This window comes from Amblyomma maculatum, chromosome 9 (assembly GCF_055883805.1).
Source record: "Amblyomma maculatum isolate TAMU_Amacu chromosome 9, ASM5588380v1, whole genome shotgun sequence".
In the NCBI taxonomy this organism is placed as follows: Eukaryota; Metazoa; Arthropoda; class Arachnida; order Ixodida; family Ixodidae; genus Amblyomma; species Amblyomma maculatum.
This window is the reverse complement of record NC_139352.1, coordinates 23,647,518-23,664,321: the sequence shown is the minus strand read 5'-3', so window position 1 is coordinate 23,664,321 and position 16,804 is coordinate 23,647,518. Positions and strand designations below refer to the sequence as shown.

General features: G+C 43.4%; 1 protein-coding gene across 2 annotated transcripts in view; it reads right to left on the bottom strand.

The window, feature by feature from the left end:
* LOC146178595 (uncharacterized) overlaps nucleotides 1-16,804 on the bottom strand; it is a 483,598-nt gene that overhangs the window by 33,224 nt on the left and 433,570 nt on the right. For both annotated transcript variants that reach the window (XM_084578394.1, XM_084578393.1), the window contains exon 4: nucleotides 15,339-15,499. In XM_084578394.1, coding sequence (XP_084434520.1) covers nucleotides 15,339-15,499 — 161 coding nt within the window. The remainder of the gene's footprint in view (nucleotides 1-15,338; nucleotides 15,500-16,804) is intronic.

The window sequence follows — 16,804 nt, the reverse complement described above, 5'->3', positions numbered from 1 at the left end:
CCATTGCTCACTACCTCTTTCTCGAACGCACACACGCACGCAAGCACACACACATGTCCAAAATATTTTTTTTTTCTTCTGATCAACACTTTTTAAGCATTGGAACGCAACAGCCGGCAATTAGTAGGTTGCCTACGAGAGGCTCTAGGTAAGCTTTTTTCATACTACGCTGCGAATCACAATGTTGTTACGCTTCGGAAGCTCTGAGAAGTGAAATCAATATGTTCACGAAATTATCTTATGGTATTCATAAGGTTGGTTCACATTTATTTAGAAATCCACTCTTTCGTTTTCGGAAGGAAGGAAGGAATGAAGGAATGAAGGAAGGAAGGAAGGAAGGAAAGAAGGAAAAAAGGAAGGATGGAAGGAAGGAAGGAAGGAAAGAAATAAAGAAAAAAGAAGGAAGGAAGGAAGGAAAGAAATAAAGAAAAAAAGGAAGGAAGGAAGGAATGAAGGAAGGAAGGAAATAAAGAAAAAAAGGAAGGAAGGAAATAAAGAAAAAAAGGAAGGAAGGAAGGAAGGAAGGAAGGAAGGAAGGAAGGAAGGAAGGAAGGAAGGAAGGAAGGAAGGAAGGAAGGAAGGAAGGAAGGAAGGAAATAAAGAAAAAGGGAAGGAAGGAAGGAAGGAAGGAAGGAAGGAAGGAAGGAAGGAAGGAAGGAAGGAAGGAAGGAAGGAAGGAAGGAAGGAAGGAAGGAAGGAAGGAAGGAAGGAAGGAAGGAAGGAAGGAAGGAAGGAAGGAAGGAAGGAAGGAAGGAAGGAAAAAAGAAGACCGCGTGATGAAAAGAAAGAAAGAAAGCACGCTCGAATTCAGTGAGCAACGAAAAAAAGGCTAACAGTGGTAGAGGACATTGTGCTCGAAGACGATGTAAAGCAATGGATGGAACGGAGTTAAAATGCTGACGTCCAGTGAAAGCAAGAAATGGCTTGAATGCTTTGTATCGACTCCAGCAGGGCCAAAGAGCCCGCAGGAGGAGCCTAAGAGAGGGAACTACGAGAAGAATGACATGGAAGAGGAAAATTGTTGGAGCGACATGGACACAAAGCAAAGGAAAAACAGAAAAATAAGATTTAATAAAAGGTAAGCTAGAAATGAGAATGGCCAGAATGCAGAAAGCGGGCAGCAGAACAACCTGACTTGGCTTGGCTGCGCTATACTCATTGCAGTGCAAAAGCAGAAACAAAATGGCGACGAAAAGCCATAAACTTGCAGCAATAACTGACGTATACATACAAAAAGCAAAATAAGCAGCAACGTGAGAGCCTGAAGCAGTGCGTAAGGGAAAGGAACCCCGGAAGACGTTTGCGAGACGCCTGTGGTGTTCGCGGGACCCAGAGGGCGACAGAAGCTCGTTTTCGGAGTGGGGAGTAAAAGCTCTCTGCCACCGTGTGTCCCATTTCAACGCGTTGTAACTCCGCCGCTGTTTCTCTCTTGGATTGCTTTTTTTTTTTTTTTTTGTACTGAGTCTCATTCTGAGGTTTACGCAAGAAGCGGGGACGTAAGCAGTCAAAGGGAGAGACGAAGGAAGAATAACCAGGGGTAGGGCAATGCGCACGCCGTGACAAAAAAAAAAAGAAGAAAAGGAGAGCTTGAAACAGCGGGAAATACGAAAACGGGAAAGAGAAGCCTTGAGTGCGAAAAGCGAAGTCAATTGCAAGAAAGCCAGCAAGTTCCAGTGGGCGGAAGCCGCGCATGATAAAAGCTCCGCTGCAGGGAAGCAATTTACTTAATGAACTGTCGGAGATAACTCAACCTAATAGTAAAGAGAGATTGCGCCGATAAGAAAAGACATTTGCTAAACTATCTTACAGAGATACCAGTGACAAGTAAATCAAGAAGAGATAGTCGAATCTTCAAAACAAGGTGCAATCACAAAAATAAATTATTGGGCGAATAAATTAACGCTTGCTTTCTAAAAGAAAGGAATTAGAAAGAAATAAAAATATGAAGAGGTCGACGGTAGAAATAAAGAGAGAAAGAGAGAAAAGGGAGAAGTGGCAGCAAGCGAAAAGCTGAGCCACTCGTATATATTATTATGTTCCGATTACAGAACGATTAGGAAAAATGTATGGCGGTACCTTTGCATCTCCAGGCGGGGCAGAAATCGTGATGTCCAAAATATGAATATTAGCAAAGAGCTCTCGGCTATTCTATAGGACAAAAAAAAAAAAAATGTGGTGCGACCATTCCTTCAAAGGGACTGTAAAGTGAAGTTGGGTAATGAAATCCTCATACCTTTCGGCATTGAAAGAATCCGCGAAATATAAACAGCGGTGTGGTCAATTTATGAGACATTTCGATGGAGCGCAGCGACCACTTAGAGAAATAATTTAGAAAAACCGTAAACTCGGCCAGAAAAAGAACCTAACCGTCGGTGCCCGTGAGCGTTCGTGTTCTCTGTGACATGGCAGCGTGTAAGTGTAGACTGCTTCAGCCGCCTCTCTGTATCGCAGCCCACCGAAAGGTGAATGTTCGTCGCAGCGTTGTGTGAGCCTGGAGCCTGATTGCATGTACGTACATACGTACGTACGTACGTATGGTAGAAGTAGGTTCTTTGAATTCATACAGTCATTATGAAGCTATGAGGGGCGGCTACATACGGCAGAACAGGCGTCTCATCTCACTTACGCAGGCATACCTCGGTGGTGGTGACGCGTGCGCGTTGTATTCGGCGCTTTACGTGCAGCTCTCAACTGTGCAAAAAAGCTTCTAGGGGCGTCATAACATCGCAAGCAGCCGTTCTTTAATGTATTTCGTTCGACACCATATCTGAGCGAAAAATCTGACGCGGTTTGGTCAACAAACGACGCACTCTGCTGCCAGATATCACGTACTTACACACTGATACCGATCGCAGGCCACCATTGACTGTTGTGGTAGTTGCAATTTTTACAATCGTTAATTTCTTCTTGGGGTTTGTAGGCGGGAGATGATCAGAGTACCTTCCTTCCAACAGGGGACCGCCATCTCCCTCCTGCTGGCCGTTGCTATCAGCAGAGATTGTATGGATAGTCGTGATCGAACTCACATCGATTGATGAGTGGTTTCTACTCGAGGGGCCTGCCTAGCGTGGAATCGCCTAAAGTTGTGCACGCATAATGACTAACGCTGGGAAATCTTTTTCTTTGAGAAACGAAATACGAGAAGATGGTCCATGCATGTGACACTTCCCGGGCATTTTCAGCTTAATGTAAAGCATGCTCGCCTTTCAACTGCGCAAAGCCATGGAAGACCCAGGGCTCACGTACAGCTTCACACATTGACGATGCTATCTATGCACGCGCGTGTCCATATAAGCACATACTAGAAAAAAACACTGTGCAATGTTACCACGCGTGCAGCCTGTACACAGAAGCCGATTAGATGACTGAAGTGATAACAAATCGCTTCACCTGCCGCCTGACAAGAGCATGAGAGCGTGAATGCCGTTAAGCACTCCTGGTTCTGAACTTGCTCTATCTCCTCTATAGCTTCTATCTCGGTCGTCCATATGGAACTGTTTCATTTATAAGGCTTTCGCATACTTCATTACGCTCGCCATGATGGCTTCCTCGTATTTCAGCGGTAATTATACAAGCAGGTGGTTAAATAACGGTACTCGGGAGATTTAAAAAATCAGTCAGCTCTCGTAGCAGTACAAATAGCAATTTCGAGTCGCAATGGGTCATTCACTGTTAGAAAGTTTTCCAGATTACAAAGTGCTGTTCCAGGTGAAAATGGCATATTTGCTACTACCTGATGTTGACCCTCTACTTAGCCTGACATAGTATTACACATTTTGTTCACTGACATTACAGTACTATGAGCGACACAATGTACGAAAAATGTTACTTAATAATATTTCTTTCCTTAGTGTGAATGTATTAGCTTTGTGTTGTTTCACACAAATGAGCGAACATTAGATCGCAGCAAAATTCATAAGGGCAGCTTTAGTACTGTGAAACAATCTCAGCTGCAAAAAATGAAACTTCCTATAAAAAGGAATGAATTTAATCATGACAAAGAAAAAGTCAAGTCACTATAAACGTCTCATTATTCCTCGCCTTTTGTTTTCGAATTACTAGAAATAAAGCCAGGAAGCTTAAGATAGATACTGTCATTTATTCTTACAGACGCATAAACATTCATTAAACAAATTCTTTAAACAGCGTTTGAAAAGCAGTATAACATAACATCCTCATGATATTTTCCCATCAGCTAACCTTTGAGTTCAAAGCCATTACACGTGCTCCTTAATCGATTATTTAAAGCATTCAGTTCTTTCTAGCAGTTTAAAACGAATAAAATGGAAGTAAGGACTAGTTTATAAAAGTGTTTTTGCACAGTTTGGCAGCTTTTGGAGGTTAAAAATTTTAAAGAAGGAACAAAAATGTTTTTCGCTTGCACCTAAAGAACTTTAAAATAATTGATGGTCTTGCTGAGCAGAAAAATGAGCGAAGCTTTGGAAAAAATGAATAAAAGAATGGCGAAGCGAGGATGGCTGATCGCGTGTTTGCACATGTCTGGAGGTGATCGATTGCAGATCGTCGATCGGAGCAGCATCCATCATGACCCTTCACCTAGACGCCTTTCTAAGCCCTGTGTTGACACCGAAGGCGGCGTGAGGAACTGCGCAGGCAACTAGAGGCGAGACAAGAAGCCTGAGCAGAGGCTCAGAAATATCGACTGCCGACGCCACATCGGCGGAGGTGTTACGAAATCGTTCAGTATGCTCGATAGACGGTGATGAACACAGGCCTTTTTTTATTTACAGCGAATTTTTCGCTGCTTGTCGCTTTTAACATTCTAGGTTCTTGCATGCCTAGTTCTGCCAGATAGTGGCATTATCATATAACTTCCTTTTTTAGCTTCTCCTGCTGCTTTGTATTCCTTTCTTATATAACGCCCAGTTGAGTTTTACAAAAAGCACAGTTACAAAAGCAGCTCAGTTCAGTACCGCAGCCTTGTGCACACAGAACGGTCCTAAGAATATAAGCTCACTTCCCTGTAATATTCATCATCATTTGTGTTTGGGGACGTCTTAGCCTACGGCCGCCATTGAAAGCATTTTTGTTTTAGTTTCATTATGAGGAAAAAATTACTTTGTTTTGTGATGGGAAATGTCAGCACTAACGTGCCTACATAGAGCGGCTGCCTGCAGCGCTCACTTTGCATCAAGAACAGCACTTATGAACATATCTTTGAATCTGTTTTCCGACAATAATAAATTAAAAATGTGTTCGTGAGTGGAGAACACGTCACTGCACAGATCGAGTCGAAACATGGAGTGCACTTTTCGAAACAAATGTTCTCTAATGGGCAAAAAGCTAATGTACGTAAAAGAGAAAACATGGTCTCCTACTTCATTTCACATAAGAAGCTTATTACACGTGTGCGGCGCGGACATATAGACGAGAGAAACTGCCCACTTCATTTTCCCTCTCCGGTATGTCTTTCGTGCCTGGCTATCACTTAAATTAATTCAATTTAGTTCCAAAAGATTAGCGTAAGGCGACAACGCTACTTGGCTAAGAAAACAAAACCAAAACAAATTTCAAGCGCCCAGAGCCTCGCAAACCTTTTTTAAGGCCTGACTTAAACTAGCACCAGATTTCTCTGCCCCCTATTTATTCTATCCATTTTTATTTGAACTCTCAAGAGTTCAATAATGCAATCGAAATAAAGAGAAAGCGGGCCCGGGCCTCCACATAAAGCATGGAGGAAGGAAACAACTAAGGAGAGGCCCTTGCCATTCCCAATGCATTGGAGAAAGTATGACGGAAGTGACGTCAAAATTTAGAATTAACCAAGTCGGGCCATTAGCAACGGCATCGCTGTTGCTATGAGCACTCGGGACACTAGCAACAGCGTTGCTAAGGGCCCGAGGTACGTGAGCGTCGCGGAGAAAGAAAATGCGGAGGGTAAGGAAGGAGGAGAGGCGTTACAGCGTCCGGTCGCGGCGCGGCAGCGCCGGCTTCAAAAACGTGACGTCGGGGCCTCTCCTAAGTTCTTTCCTGCCTCCATGACATAGAGCATTTATACCCCCCCCCCCCCCCCTCCCGTCTTCCTCGTTGTGATACGACAAACATGGCGGTGTACAGTCACGTCCCTATCGAGTTTCTCACACTTGCTTTTTCCTCTGCTCGTTTGGAAAATTGCACATGCGCATGTGTGATATTTACCATAAACTTACTTTTTATGAGTGTACTTTTAGTAGTGTACTTTTAGCAAAAGTGTATGTGTACTCGCAGGCACATGGGCAAGGTATTGACAGCCTTCGTGGTGCCCCTGAAAGCAGCGCTTCTTATTTTCTCTTCCACCTTCAGCAAACAAGGCTCGCTAAGAGACGGTGAAATGCCACTCGAGACGACGAGAGTGGAATGGCAGCCCTGCACAACAGACACAAGAATAGAAGAAAGCCTTAGCCTGATAAATTTGGTGTATGGCTGATAAAAATAAAAAATCCAGCCTATTCAGCAACGGTCGATTCAGCAAACAAAGCCTGGATGCCAGTGGAGCCCGAAGCCTTTAGCCATCAGCCCACGCGTTCGCCATTCAACTAGCTATGGCACATTTTTTTTTCCTTTCATTTTTACTTAACACTCTGCCCTCTCACCTTCACACCAGTCGTCGCCATCGTCCCTCTCGTGCCGCTCTCACTTCCTTCCGGGCGTTCCACCTTTGCAGCAGCTTTTCCACTTCAGCAGCACCATTAACGTGGGCTTGAACGTAGAGGCCTGGCCACTTGTCGGGACTTTGCCTCCACCTTTTGCGCGCACAGTTCACAGTGGCTCGCGCGCTTTCTTATCGGTTGTTGCACGATTGTTGCATTAAATCTGTTTATGTTATTCTTCTTGCTTCTTGCTTTCGAAGCGTAACACCCCATATATCAGAAACTGCAGATATTTACTTGCGTTGAGGTGCAGTTCATTCATAAACTGGCAGGGCCGCAGTAATTTACGGCCAATATCAAAGTAAACGTTGAGGAAAAGGATAATTACAACCAAATTGTCATCGTGGTACATGATAAACTGAAGGAGAAGGTGAGAAATGCTCGTCATTGCTGGGCGACAGAAGGATAGTGCTTGCTAAGGATACGTACGACCGAACGCTTAAACACTATGACAATATTTTCTGGCGGCCTGTAATGGAAATGGACCTTAATGCAATGGTATTGATTTCCAAAGCCAAATCTATACAAAGTCATCTTGAAGCTACCGGTAGGAGGGAGGGGGAACGTCGTATTTTGCTTCGCTCAAAGAATGACTGTCCAATTTTCAACAAATAGTGCTTGCGGAGTACCCGTCGCAACGCTTTCATTTCTAGGCATGGCTGTTTGACAATACTACAACACGAAATAATATTCACCGATGCGGATAATTTTCAGGCTTAACAGATAAAAACTCCACCAATGACGCATGCAGTAATTTAATGGCGTTGCTCTGGAATTATTCTGCTTTCGCAAGACGTTTTCTCTTTTCAAGTGAACCCCTTCTGCCTGAATAACGCAAGTGTCCAGGTGCTCGGTTTACCGCTGAATTTTAAAGTAATTAGAACCCCGTGATTGGATACATGAATTGTAGGCGAATCCAGAAAAGTACAGACAAATAAAACTGAACAAAGTGTTACACAGAAGCACTGTAGGGCAGAAGTTGATAGAAGTTCATCAATTCTAGTTTGTGCAGAAGAATAACTGATCTGAACGCGTTTTATGACTCTGCACTGTCTGTTTCCATGTCCTGCATTAGACAAAGCTGATGACCCCTCAGTGTTGCCGCGTGTAGCGTGTATAAAAATAATACAGATCGCTCTTAAACCAGATTACAGTCCCCCTCAATCAACGCAGTCTGTGATGCAGACCTTTGAGGCACCTAAACGAATATTGCAACACCTCTTGCGCAGAAGCTCGGCAGTCAGCAGAAAATCATATTGCACGACCCTTATGCAGCACTGGTCTTGGCAGGCCTATCTGTGCAGTAGCAAATGCAATTTCGGTCATCCTATAAGCTTGATGGCAGAGTGAAGCCAAGGGTAAATTTATTAGGTCAATATGAGTTCAAATCCATTGAATCAGGAAAGCTCAGATCGAAGAAACTGGGCACAGAAAGTGGATGAATATATTTTCACGCAAGGACCGATAACCAAACGCCAGCCAGCAGCAATTCTCCCTCCAATTTTTGAAGCGCAGCTCAAGAAGGCCGACCAATTCGCGCTAAATTTGATTCACTACCCTCTAGAGCGCCGTGCAGAGTGGTGGCCTAGCCATTATGGAGAGACTGAGGGACACTCAAGCTGATCAATAACTCGAAGCGAATTCAATTTCCTGTGCCATTTTACATAAAGCCACTTGCATAAAGAGGCGCCCTGCCTACTTCTTAAAACAATAAATTGGCCATATATATATATATATATATATATATATATATATATATATATAGCCCTTCTATATTCTATATATTTGCCCTTCTATATTCTATATATATATATATATATATATATATATATATATATATATATATATATATATATATATATCTTTTATACCGACATGTTATATAGTGCCACAGAAATCCGATTCGCCATGCCAACTGCTAAAAATATAAAGCATGGGGCAAAAATTGAATGGAGCTATAATGCTTCCCGCGTTACCTCTCAAAGGAGTGGTAATTTCCAAATACAAAACAAATAAGAGCACCTATTAGCTGGAACATGATGCCAGAAGAGACCTTCTACTGTATAGAAACATTCAAGACTATCCAAAGTACGCTTGTCTTTCAAAGTAGAGTTTAGCAAATGGCCCAACCTAAAGACGGCCATCCTTGAAGACATTTTATATCAGCTTGCTTCGTTATGTATTCAGTATTCACCCTCTCTACCTGCCTATATTTCGGAGAGGGTCTGAGTAACGATGCGGCACAGAGGGTATAAGACTCAATAATTTCCAAGCAAGCGTGTTCGGTGCACTAAGAAGGTAAGAGCCCGTTGGGGCTGACGCTGAAATGGAGCCTCGAGTGTTGTGCAAACATGACGAAGGCCCTATTTCTAAAGCTTTGGCCTGTGCTTCAAAACATTCTGAGCCTAGCAGTCTTTGCGAGGACCAGCAGAAAGCAGTAACAACACCCTCACTTTATATGTGGTAACGAAATTTAGTGCGCGTGTGTATGAAAGTAGAGCCAAGATTTCGAGACGGCTATAGAAAAAAGGCTAAACCAATAATGTAGCTTCTAAAATATTCTTCTGTTTGTGCCTTCCCGTCTACAGGCACCATTTTTGTTTTCAATTTCAAAGAAAATGCTATCGATAAATAGTAAATATGCATTTTTACATTTTGCGACTGTATAGAGCCTTCGTTAAGTTAAACCAGAACTTTAGAAACAATTCTGTACTATTGCAGTGTCCATTCGTTTCCCTAATAAACCTGTACTAGCAATGAATTATTACTTCTGAACATTTGCGAACAAAATAAATAAAGTTTTTGTCATGAAGATAAGCAAACGACATAATTTCATTTCTGCAGCTTATAAATAAAGTTAAAAACCAACTTATAGCGGTAAGCTAGTTTTTGCACATTCCCCCAGTCTATCTTATAATATCGAGAATCTGTAAATGTATTAAGGCTAATTCTGGAGGTTGCTGGAATAGGTTTCTTTATAGAGATTATTTACACATTAGCGTCTATCTTGCAGCAGTCAAGGGCCTACACAGAAATCAAATTTTCTGTTGGTTTCGCATTTGAATTAAGATTCATCGTTATTATGAGAATAAGCTTGGACAACAAGCTGTGCGGGGGCGAGGTGCTGCAAATGTAAGCTAACCAGAAAGGCAAGTAGATGACCGAACGTAGTCAAAACATTAATTCATGGGCTTATGGGGTTTAGCACCTAAAAGCAACTAAGGTTATGAGGAATGTTGTGATGAATGCATCCGGATAATATCCATCAACTGGGACTCGAACACTCAAATCATTAAGCCAACCAGCCCCTCTCCTTGAAATTCGCGTTCATCAAAACGTTGCCGCCGTGGTCGGGATACCCGCTCAATCGGTCAATAACTCGACCTCCTAACGCTGTAGATGCAAAGTAATGATGGAATGCTTAAATGCTATTTAATGATTTTCGTTCAATCAGCTGTGTTCTAACGTAATCAGCTATACACATTCAAAGCACCGTAGCTGCTGAAGTGTCATTACTCTGAATATTTTCGACTTGTGTATATGTTTTACAATTCTTCTCTAACACTTCGTCATTCTATGCTTTCCGACTTCGCAATAAGATGCTTTCCACAGCAAGTTCGCCTGCCCTTGGGGCTTCCTTTCCAGGACTCACAGATGGACTAAAGCGTGTGAAACAGGTGTTTGCAACGTGTCTCGAATGCGGGCTTTTTTTTAGGAGAGTTTCTATATGTCAGTGCTTAAACCTGGCAGTGTGCGAGGTGCGACACTCCCTCAATTTCTATTATTCTTGTGAATAATTACAATATAGTCATTACTCACAAAATAGCATATGGTAGCAGCCAGGACGTGCCTGTATTCTCGTGTAATGCGTTTTTTTTATTACTGCTTCAGCGATCTTATATTATAAACGTATGAAAGTGGCGGCCTCTATATCTATTTATAGGCTGAGAGAGCGAAGTCTCCTCCCTCTAGAAGCAGCACATAGAAGCCACCTTCTCTCTGCACCGCCTACTTATAGAACGACGCCCGCCTACACCCAGGCGCAAGCGTTAGAATGTGTTGCTGCTCAAAGAGCAAACCGAGCAGCAATGCGTTTACGAGATCACAACCCATTTGGTGACACATTTCACATCGCATCAGTAGCATTGAGTGCCTGTGAAATTAAAAAGAAAATGTTATAAATACGCAGCCAGGACGGTACTTATGCACGCTTAACTACAATGGAGATGCAAATAAAGGAGCTAATTTCTTCAGGATGTAAATAAAGTTTTCGTTTTTGGTTCTCTAGTACATATTTCTACATATTTCTACATATTTCTACGTATTCTACATACGCATTTCTTTCGATTCGCCGGAGTTTAAAAAGCTCAGTTTAATCAGACGTGCAGAAATCTCGACGCTATGTTGCTATGTATTGCTTAAAATAAAGCTGCTAAGCCTTGCCTAGGTCTTATTTTGAGACTTTGGCGACTGTTTCTGAGGGCGGGCATAAGAAGGGATTTAAATGATAATGTGATCATTCCTATCGGCTCAAACCTGTCTTGGGCGCTTCCGCCCTGTTCAATAGATGTTTAGTAAAATAAGAGCACGAGGCTTATCTAAGGTAAACACACTCAGAATTTAACTGACGTTTTCTTTTGAAGACTCTGCCACACAATGTCAAGCCGAATATTGGCGCTTCGCAACGTCAGAAATTTTGCTTAGAAACGCATGGTCCTGCTTAGGTGGCGGCCGAGTGGGCTACTACCTTACGAGTCATGGTTGGGATTACCAGTGTTTTCAACAATTTCTTCATAAATATAAGTGAGAACTTGGGCTTGTATTTCGGGGGAACAGCGCGGATCTCTACTAAATCAGCTCAGTAAAATTAGAAGGCACCAGTATGCCAGCACAAAGAAGATAGTCATTCTGTGCTCTATTTTTTGTGAAACTGCATTTCCAAAAAGAAATATGGCGAATACTTAAGTTCCGCATTTAAGGGTATGATGCGATAGCGTAGGCTGCAGCCCATATATAAATCCCCGCTTTAACAAAGCCGTGCGAACGTGTTGTGAGGCCTAGGGGTAACGTGAATGCAAGGGTCTTTGGCAAGCTCATTCTGATATCACCCTCCCATAGGAAAGGAGAGACTAGAATTAGCACCTCCTGCCATACGTAATATCAGGCAACTCTACGTCCAGTTAGTGCTCGGCCATGTCGGTAGCCAGCTACCACCAGCCAGCGCATGCTCATGATTTTTAGCTCACAATTCCGACGCCGGCGGACAGCCGCAGACCCCGGATTTTTGCTGAACGCTATCTTTACCGCTGTAGCATTAATATTTGTCCTTCTATATTTGCAGACAGCACTACTTGATAAGGAAGAAAAGGCTGTAAAGATGAAGCATCTCTAACTGTGATATTCCGGCAAAAACATTTGGCCACTGGGTGATGAGCCTGGTCGATTGGTAAAGTGTTGTCTCTGGGCTACGCTCGCACCGCCACTTCTCCAGCTGGTGTCATCGATACTAGACGCACCTTGAAAATTTGCTATAGTGCAGAACACTGTTTTCTCTTTGACTTAAAAAATCGAAATATGCCTGTTGTATTGTAGATATGGTAGAAATATACGTTACAGAATGAAACCTGACGACATGATATGTTTCCTGAGGCAACGGATGATTGCAAGTTAAGCAGGAAGATTTGTTTACTCTCTGTATTTTCGACTCCTCTGCCGAAAAAAAAAAAAACGTTTTTGTGGTGTACAATAGGCTTCTGTATTTTGCTTTTCCTAGCCCCATTTCTCTATGCCGCTTTTTGCTACTGGAGACGTGGCAGATAGTTGATATTTATGCTCTAGCACTGTCGCCATCTAGGTTTGATTTGGTATGGTTCGGGCTGTTTAACGTCCCATAGTGACCCAACCTATGAGAGATGTCCTAGGAAAGGGCTGCGGAAATTTCGAGCACATGCGGTTCTTTTACATGCAATTGACTATACAGCACACGGGCGCCTTGCTTTTGTCTACATCGAAAAATGGCCGCCCCCGCCGTAATTCGATCCCGCATCCTTTGGCTCAGTAGTGCGAGCGCTCTAGCTTGCCTCCTTTTAACAGTGTAGGCAGACAGGAGGTGGAGCCGATAGATGACGGTGTTCATCACGCACTAAGTTTGAACGGCAGATAGCAGTAGCCAAATTTGAGCTCACAAGCGTGCGCATTGCGAGACGCAATGCCGAAATCTCTACTACATCTGTTGGGGCGCAAAGAAACCACACTCCGTGTTGCAGGTAAACCATTGCTCTCTGCACTGAATCTGGAATTAGTTGCCGTTTAGGCAACAATATTGCAGCACAGCATTAGTAAAACGAAGCAGAGACCGTAACAAAAGATTGCCCTCCTTACATTTCGTCTTGTATACCCCTTACGGACGTCAGCCGTAGCCCCGCATATACAGAGCGCATACATTACACGTCGCTTTGATGTTCACCGCAGTTTATTGCGTAACTACCAAAAAAGGCCATTTACTATAATGGTCAGCCTCGCGCAGTATTTCTTTTTCTACCTGAGCTAGGATTCTGGACAGCTTCGCTGTTACCTGAGTTTTAGGAGTATGGTCAGTCAAAAGAGAAGACTGGCAGGAACGAGCCTTATATTTCAGTCTAGAGGTAGAAGCAGTCTCTTGAATTTTGGATGTCCGCCATTCACGTGAATAATTCAAAAGGACAGCGAACCATTACCAGTATTACCGCACGCGTTATTGGATTAGGGAGCCCGCATTGCGGCACTTTCATGTGTCTCAGTAAGAGTTGTAAGAGAATCCAAGTGTAGTAATGTGCACTCCACAAAGATCAACTTAGAGTTTCGTACATTACCTTGGCTGTATGCACGTTCAACATCGTCCATTCCACTCCTCTCAACATCTTTCTAAGGCAGCCGACCCCATGTACTATCTTTTCTGTTTTTAAAGTGAAGCTCTTATGCGCCAGCACGGCTTTGGAACCACGTAGTTGTCAGCGACGTGCAACCTTGAGAAAGACAGTCGCGAGTCATGACAGAGTCACGAGTCAAAAAGAATTTTTCAGATGGGGGAAAAAGAAAAACCACGAGCTTTGAGCGGCTAGCTCATCAACAGCCTGCGATAGTTTGCGCGACATATTGTCCGCGCTGGTCTCGCCATTCACAGCATTGTCGTGTAAAGAAGACGAAGACGAATTAGTGACGCAACCGGTGAAAATACTTTTTCTGTCGCTGCTGCTATACAAGCTTCTCGGGCAGAAGTTCAGCGTCGGTGACGCGTGAATTCAGATTTTCACGATGCCTAAGCAACATCTAAGCGCCGACCCAAGAGGTAATTGCCGTTCGCGCCGCCCAAGCAGAAGCTAGGCGCCGCCTCCGAGAGGATCGTGCTACGGCACTGCTAAGGCAGAGGGTCTTCGTCGCCGTAGAGAGGACCCTTCATACTCCATATGCTTGCAGTAACCAATTCCAGTAACCAATGGCTGTTCCCGTCACTGAGAGGGCCGTGCCGCTCACACCGCGACAGCTGAAGAGCAGCGCTTAAATTTCGCATCAGTGAATATTGGGATCGTCCACATGTTTTTTTTTTTTTTTTCATCCCATGTAATATGATTGAGAAGCAAGCAAATCATGTGACCTGAAAACTGTTGACTAAAGCAGTACTGTATTCGTACAAGTGTGTCTACAGGTATGTGTGCAGGCTTTTTCGCTGCATTTTAAAAGGACGAGATAGTCGTCTACAAAACGAAACATTTTAACAAGTCCCCGCCGGGGTGGCGCAGTGGTAAGACGCCCGACTACTGTGCCGGAGTTCCCGGGTTCGAACCCGACCTCGGCGGCTGCGTTTCGATGGAGGCGAAACGAAGTGGCGTCCGTGTGCTGTGCGATGTCAGCGCACGTTAAAGATCCCCAGGTGGTCGAAATTACTCCGTAGCCCTCCACTACGGCTCCTCTTTCTCTCTTTCCACTTTCACTCCCACCTTCCTCCCTTCTCTTACGGCGCGGTTCAGGTGTCCACAGAGCAAGTGTGACAGATACTGCGCCTTTCCCTTCCTGTGAACCAACCAACAACATTCGCAGGCAGTCGAACAATAGGAAGAGTCGATGCAACAACCTAGGTGTGTAGATCCAGATGTTAATTTGCGTCGCGTGAGCGTATGCCGCATGCATTAGCCCTTTGTTGTCGCTTTAACTTGGTGAATTGCCGAAAATATCAAGGGTTTACACAAAATGTGTGATTACAATAAAGCTCTTATGATGACTGCTTCCAGGCTTTTTATTAGCATCGCATGGAAGCGTACAGTTGGAACAAAAATTCTTCACCCACTCAAGCGATCTATACGGCTTGGCACAAGCGAAGAGTGATGTTTCGCATTTTGCCGCATGTTGCAGGCAGGTGCCTACAGCACGGAGCTCTACGATGCGTACTATTGTTTCTTACGGTACAGAATATGCGCTACGTAAAGGAAAACTATTTTGTTAATATGTCGCACAGTATAGGAGATAGAATGTCAAGTTTGTGAACCTGAACTGTACGTCGACACAACCTATTAATATATTAATCCGGGGAGAGGCTAGCATACGCATAGTATGTTTGCAATTATCTCTGAAACTATTTAGGTATATCATGAGTAATAGCCGAGTTTCATCGCGTACAAACAGACCAATTTATCCGTAGATGTACCAACTCACCCGAGATGGTCTTGACGAGGATTTCAACTCTTGCTCTGGCTTCTTTCTTAGGCGACCCTCCGTCTTCGGCGATGACAGTGAAGGCGATCGTGGAGTCGGTGACGTCCGCTAGACTGCGGTTCAGCGTCACCTCTCCTGTGATACCGTCCAAAGCGAGATACCTACAAGAAGAACGTAGAGGGAAGTTACTTAAAGCCTCATGCCTAAATAGGCCGTCTATAGACTCAGCTAAAGCACTCTTTCAAAGCTAAAAGCGGTGCTGGTGGAGGAAGTTAACCGTGGCCTAATACTCACGCTGTGAGCAGCCCTCTTTGCAAATCTTGCAGCATTAACTAATGTTTACAACTGTAACGTTACGCAACGATCAAGGTCAAGAACGAGGATACTTTACGGTCAAACAAGCGTAAACGATTTTTTTTTGCTTGTCCCATTTTCTCGTTTCATTTCGAATATTGTTGCAGAACTCGCGACAAACGCCACATCACAGGCGTATTGGAAGTAGCAAGCATCAGTTACCTGCTTTTTTTAATTCGCATAAATTCAATGCTTTTCTAAGCTAAAAGTTGCTCTAGTTTGGTTTTACCAAACCAAGCATTTGGCTTTCAAATTATGAGTAAGTAAACGCCCAGAAAGGCCCAACAAGGGCAATGCAGATTTGTCGAAGATGTCACTATATGGGTTAGAAGCGATGAAAATCGAGACGTGGATTAATAGGATCATTTTCACATGGAAACATTTCACCATGCGCTTCAGAAGTGCAATGCTTGTGTGAGCGCTGCTCTTCAAAAAAAGAAAGAATGTATAACAATGGTTCGAGGTGTCATTCTGGTACATGTTCGTCGCCCACACCAGCGGAGATGTAGGTTTACCAGTTCTGCGCTGTGTTCTTTTTATATTCCCTGACATCTGAAGCAATAAGATGAATAACGCATTTGTGCATGTGCTCAAGTTTGAGTAAGCGCAATAAAACATCAAGCTGAATCAAATCAACATTTGTTGATAATCACTATATATTAAATGCATCATTGCTTCTGCACCGAAATTCAAAAGCCACCACCAAAAGATCGTGTCTAAGGAAAAGCCATATCATGAAATAAGCGAATAATAAGCTCTTTAGGAGTAAAGGAGGGTTCATTAACAGCATAATAATCGAATAATTTTGAAACACTCCTCTAATTGCAAGTTTTAATCGATTTGCTCTCGAAGACAAGCTACAAGCATAAAAACCAATTTGCTTAAGCGAGGCGAGTCTAGCACACATTCAGGCCCTCTAAGAAAAAGTAATATCACATAAACCAGAGGCAAAGCGACATCACAAAAATCGCCTTTCGGACAATGATTCACATGTTAATGGAAAACATGCTTCTCTGGCGATGTTTTAGTTTAATACCTACAAGCTCAAAAAGAAAAAGGGAATAAAGACTGCATTGAAGCGTAGTGTGGGTTTGAAAAGAGTTTTTTTGTTT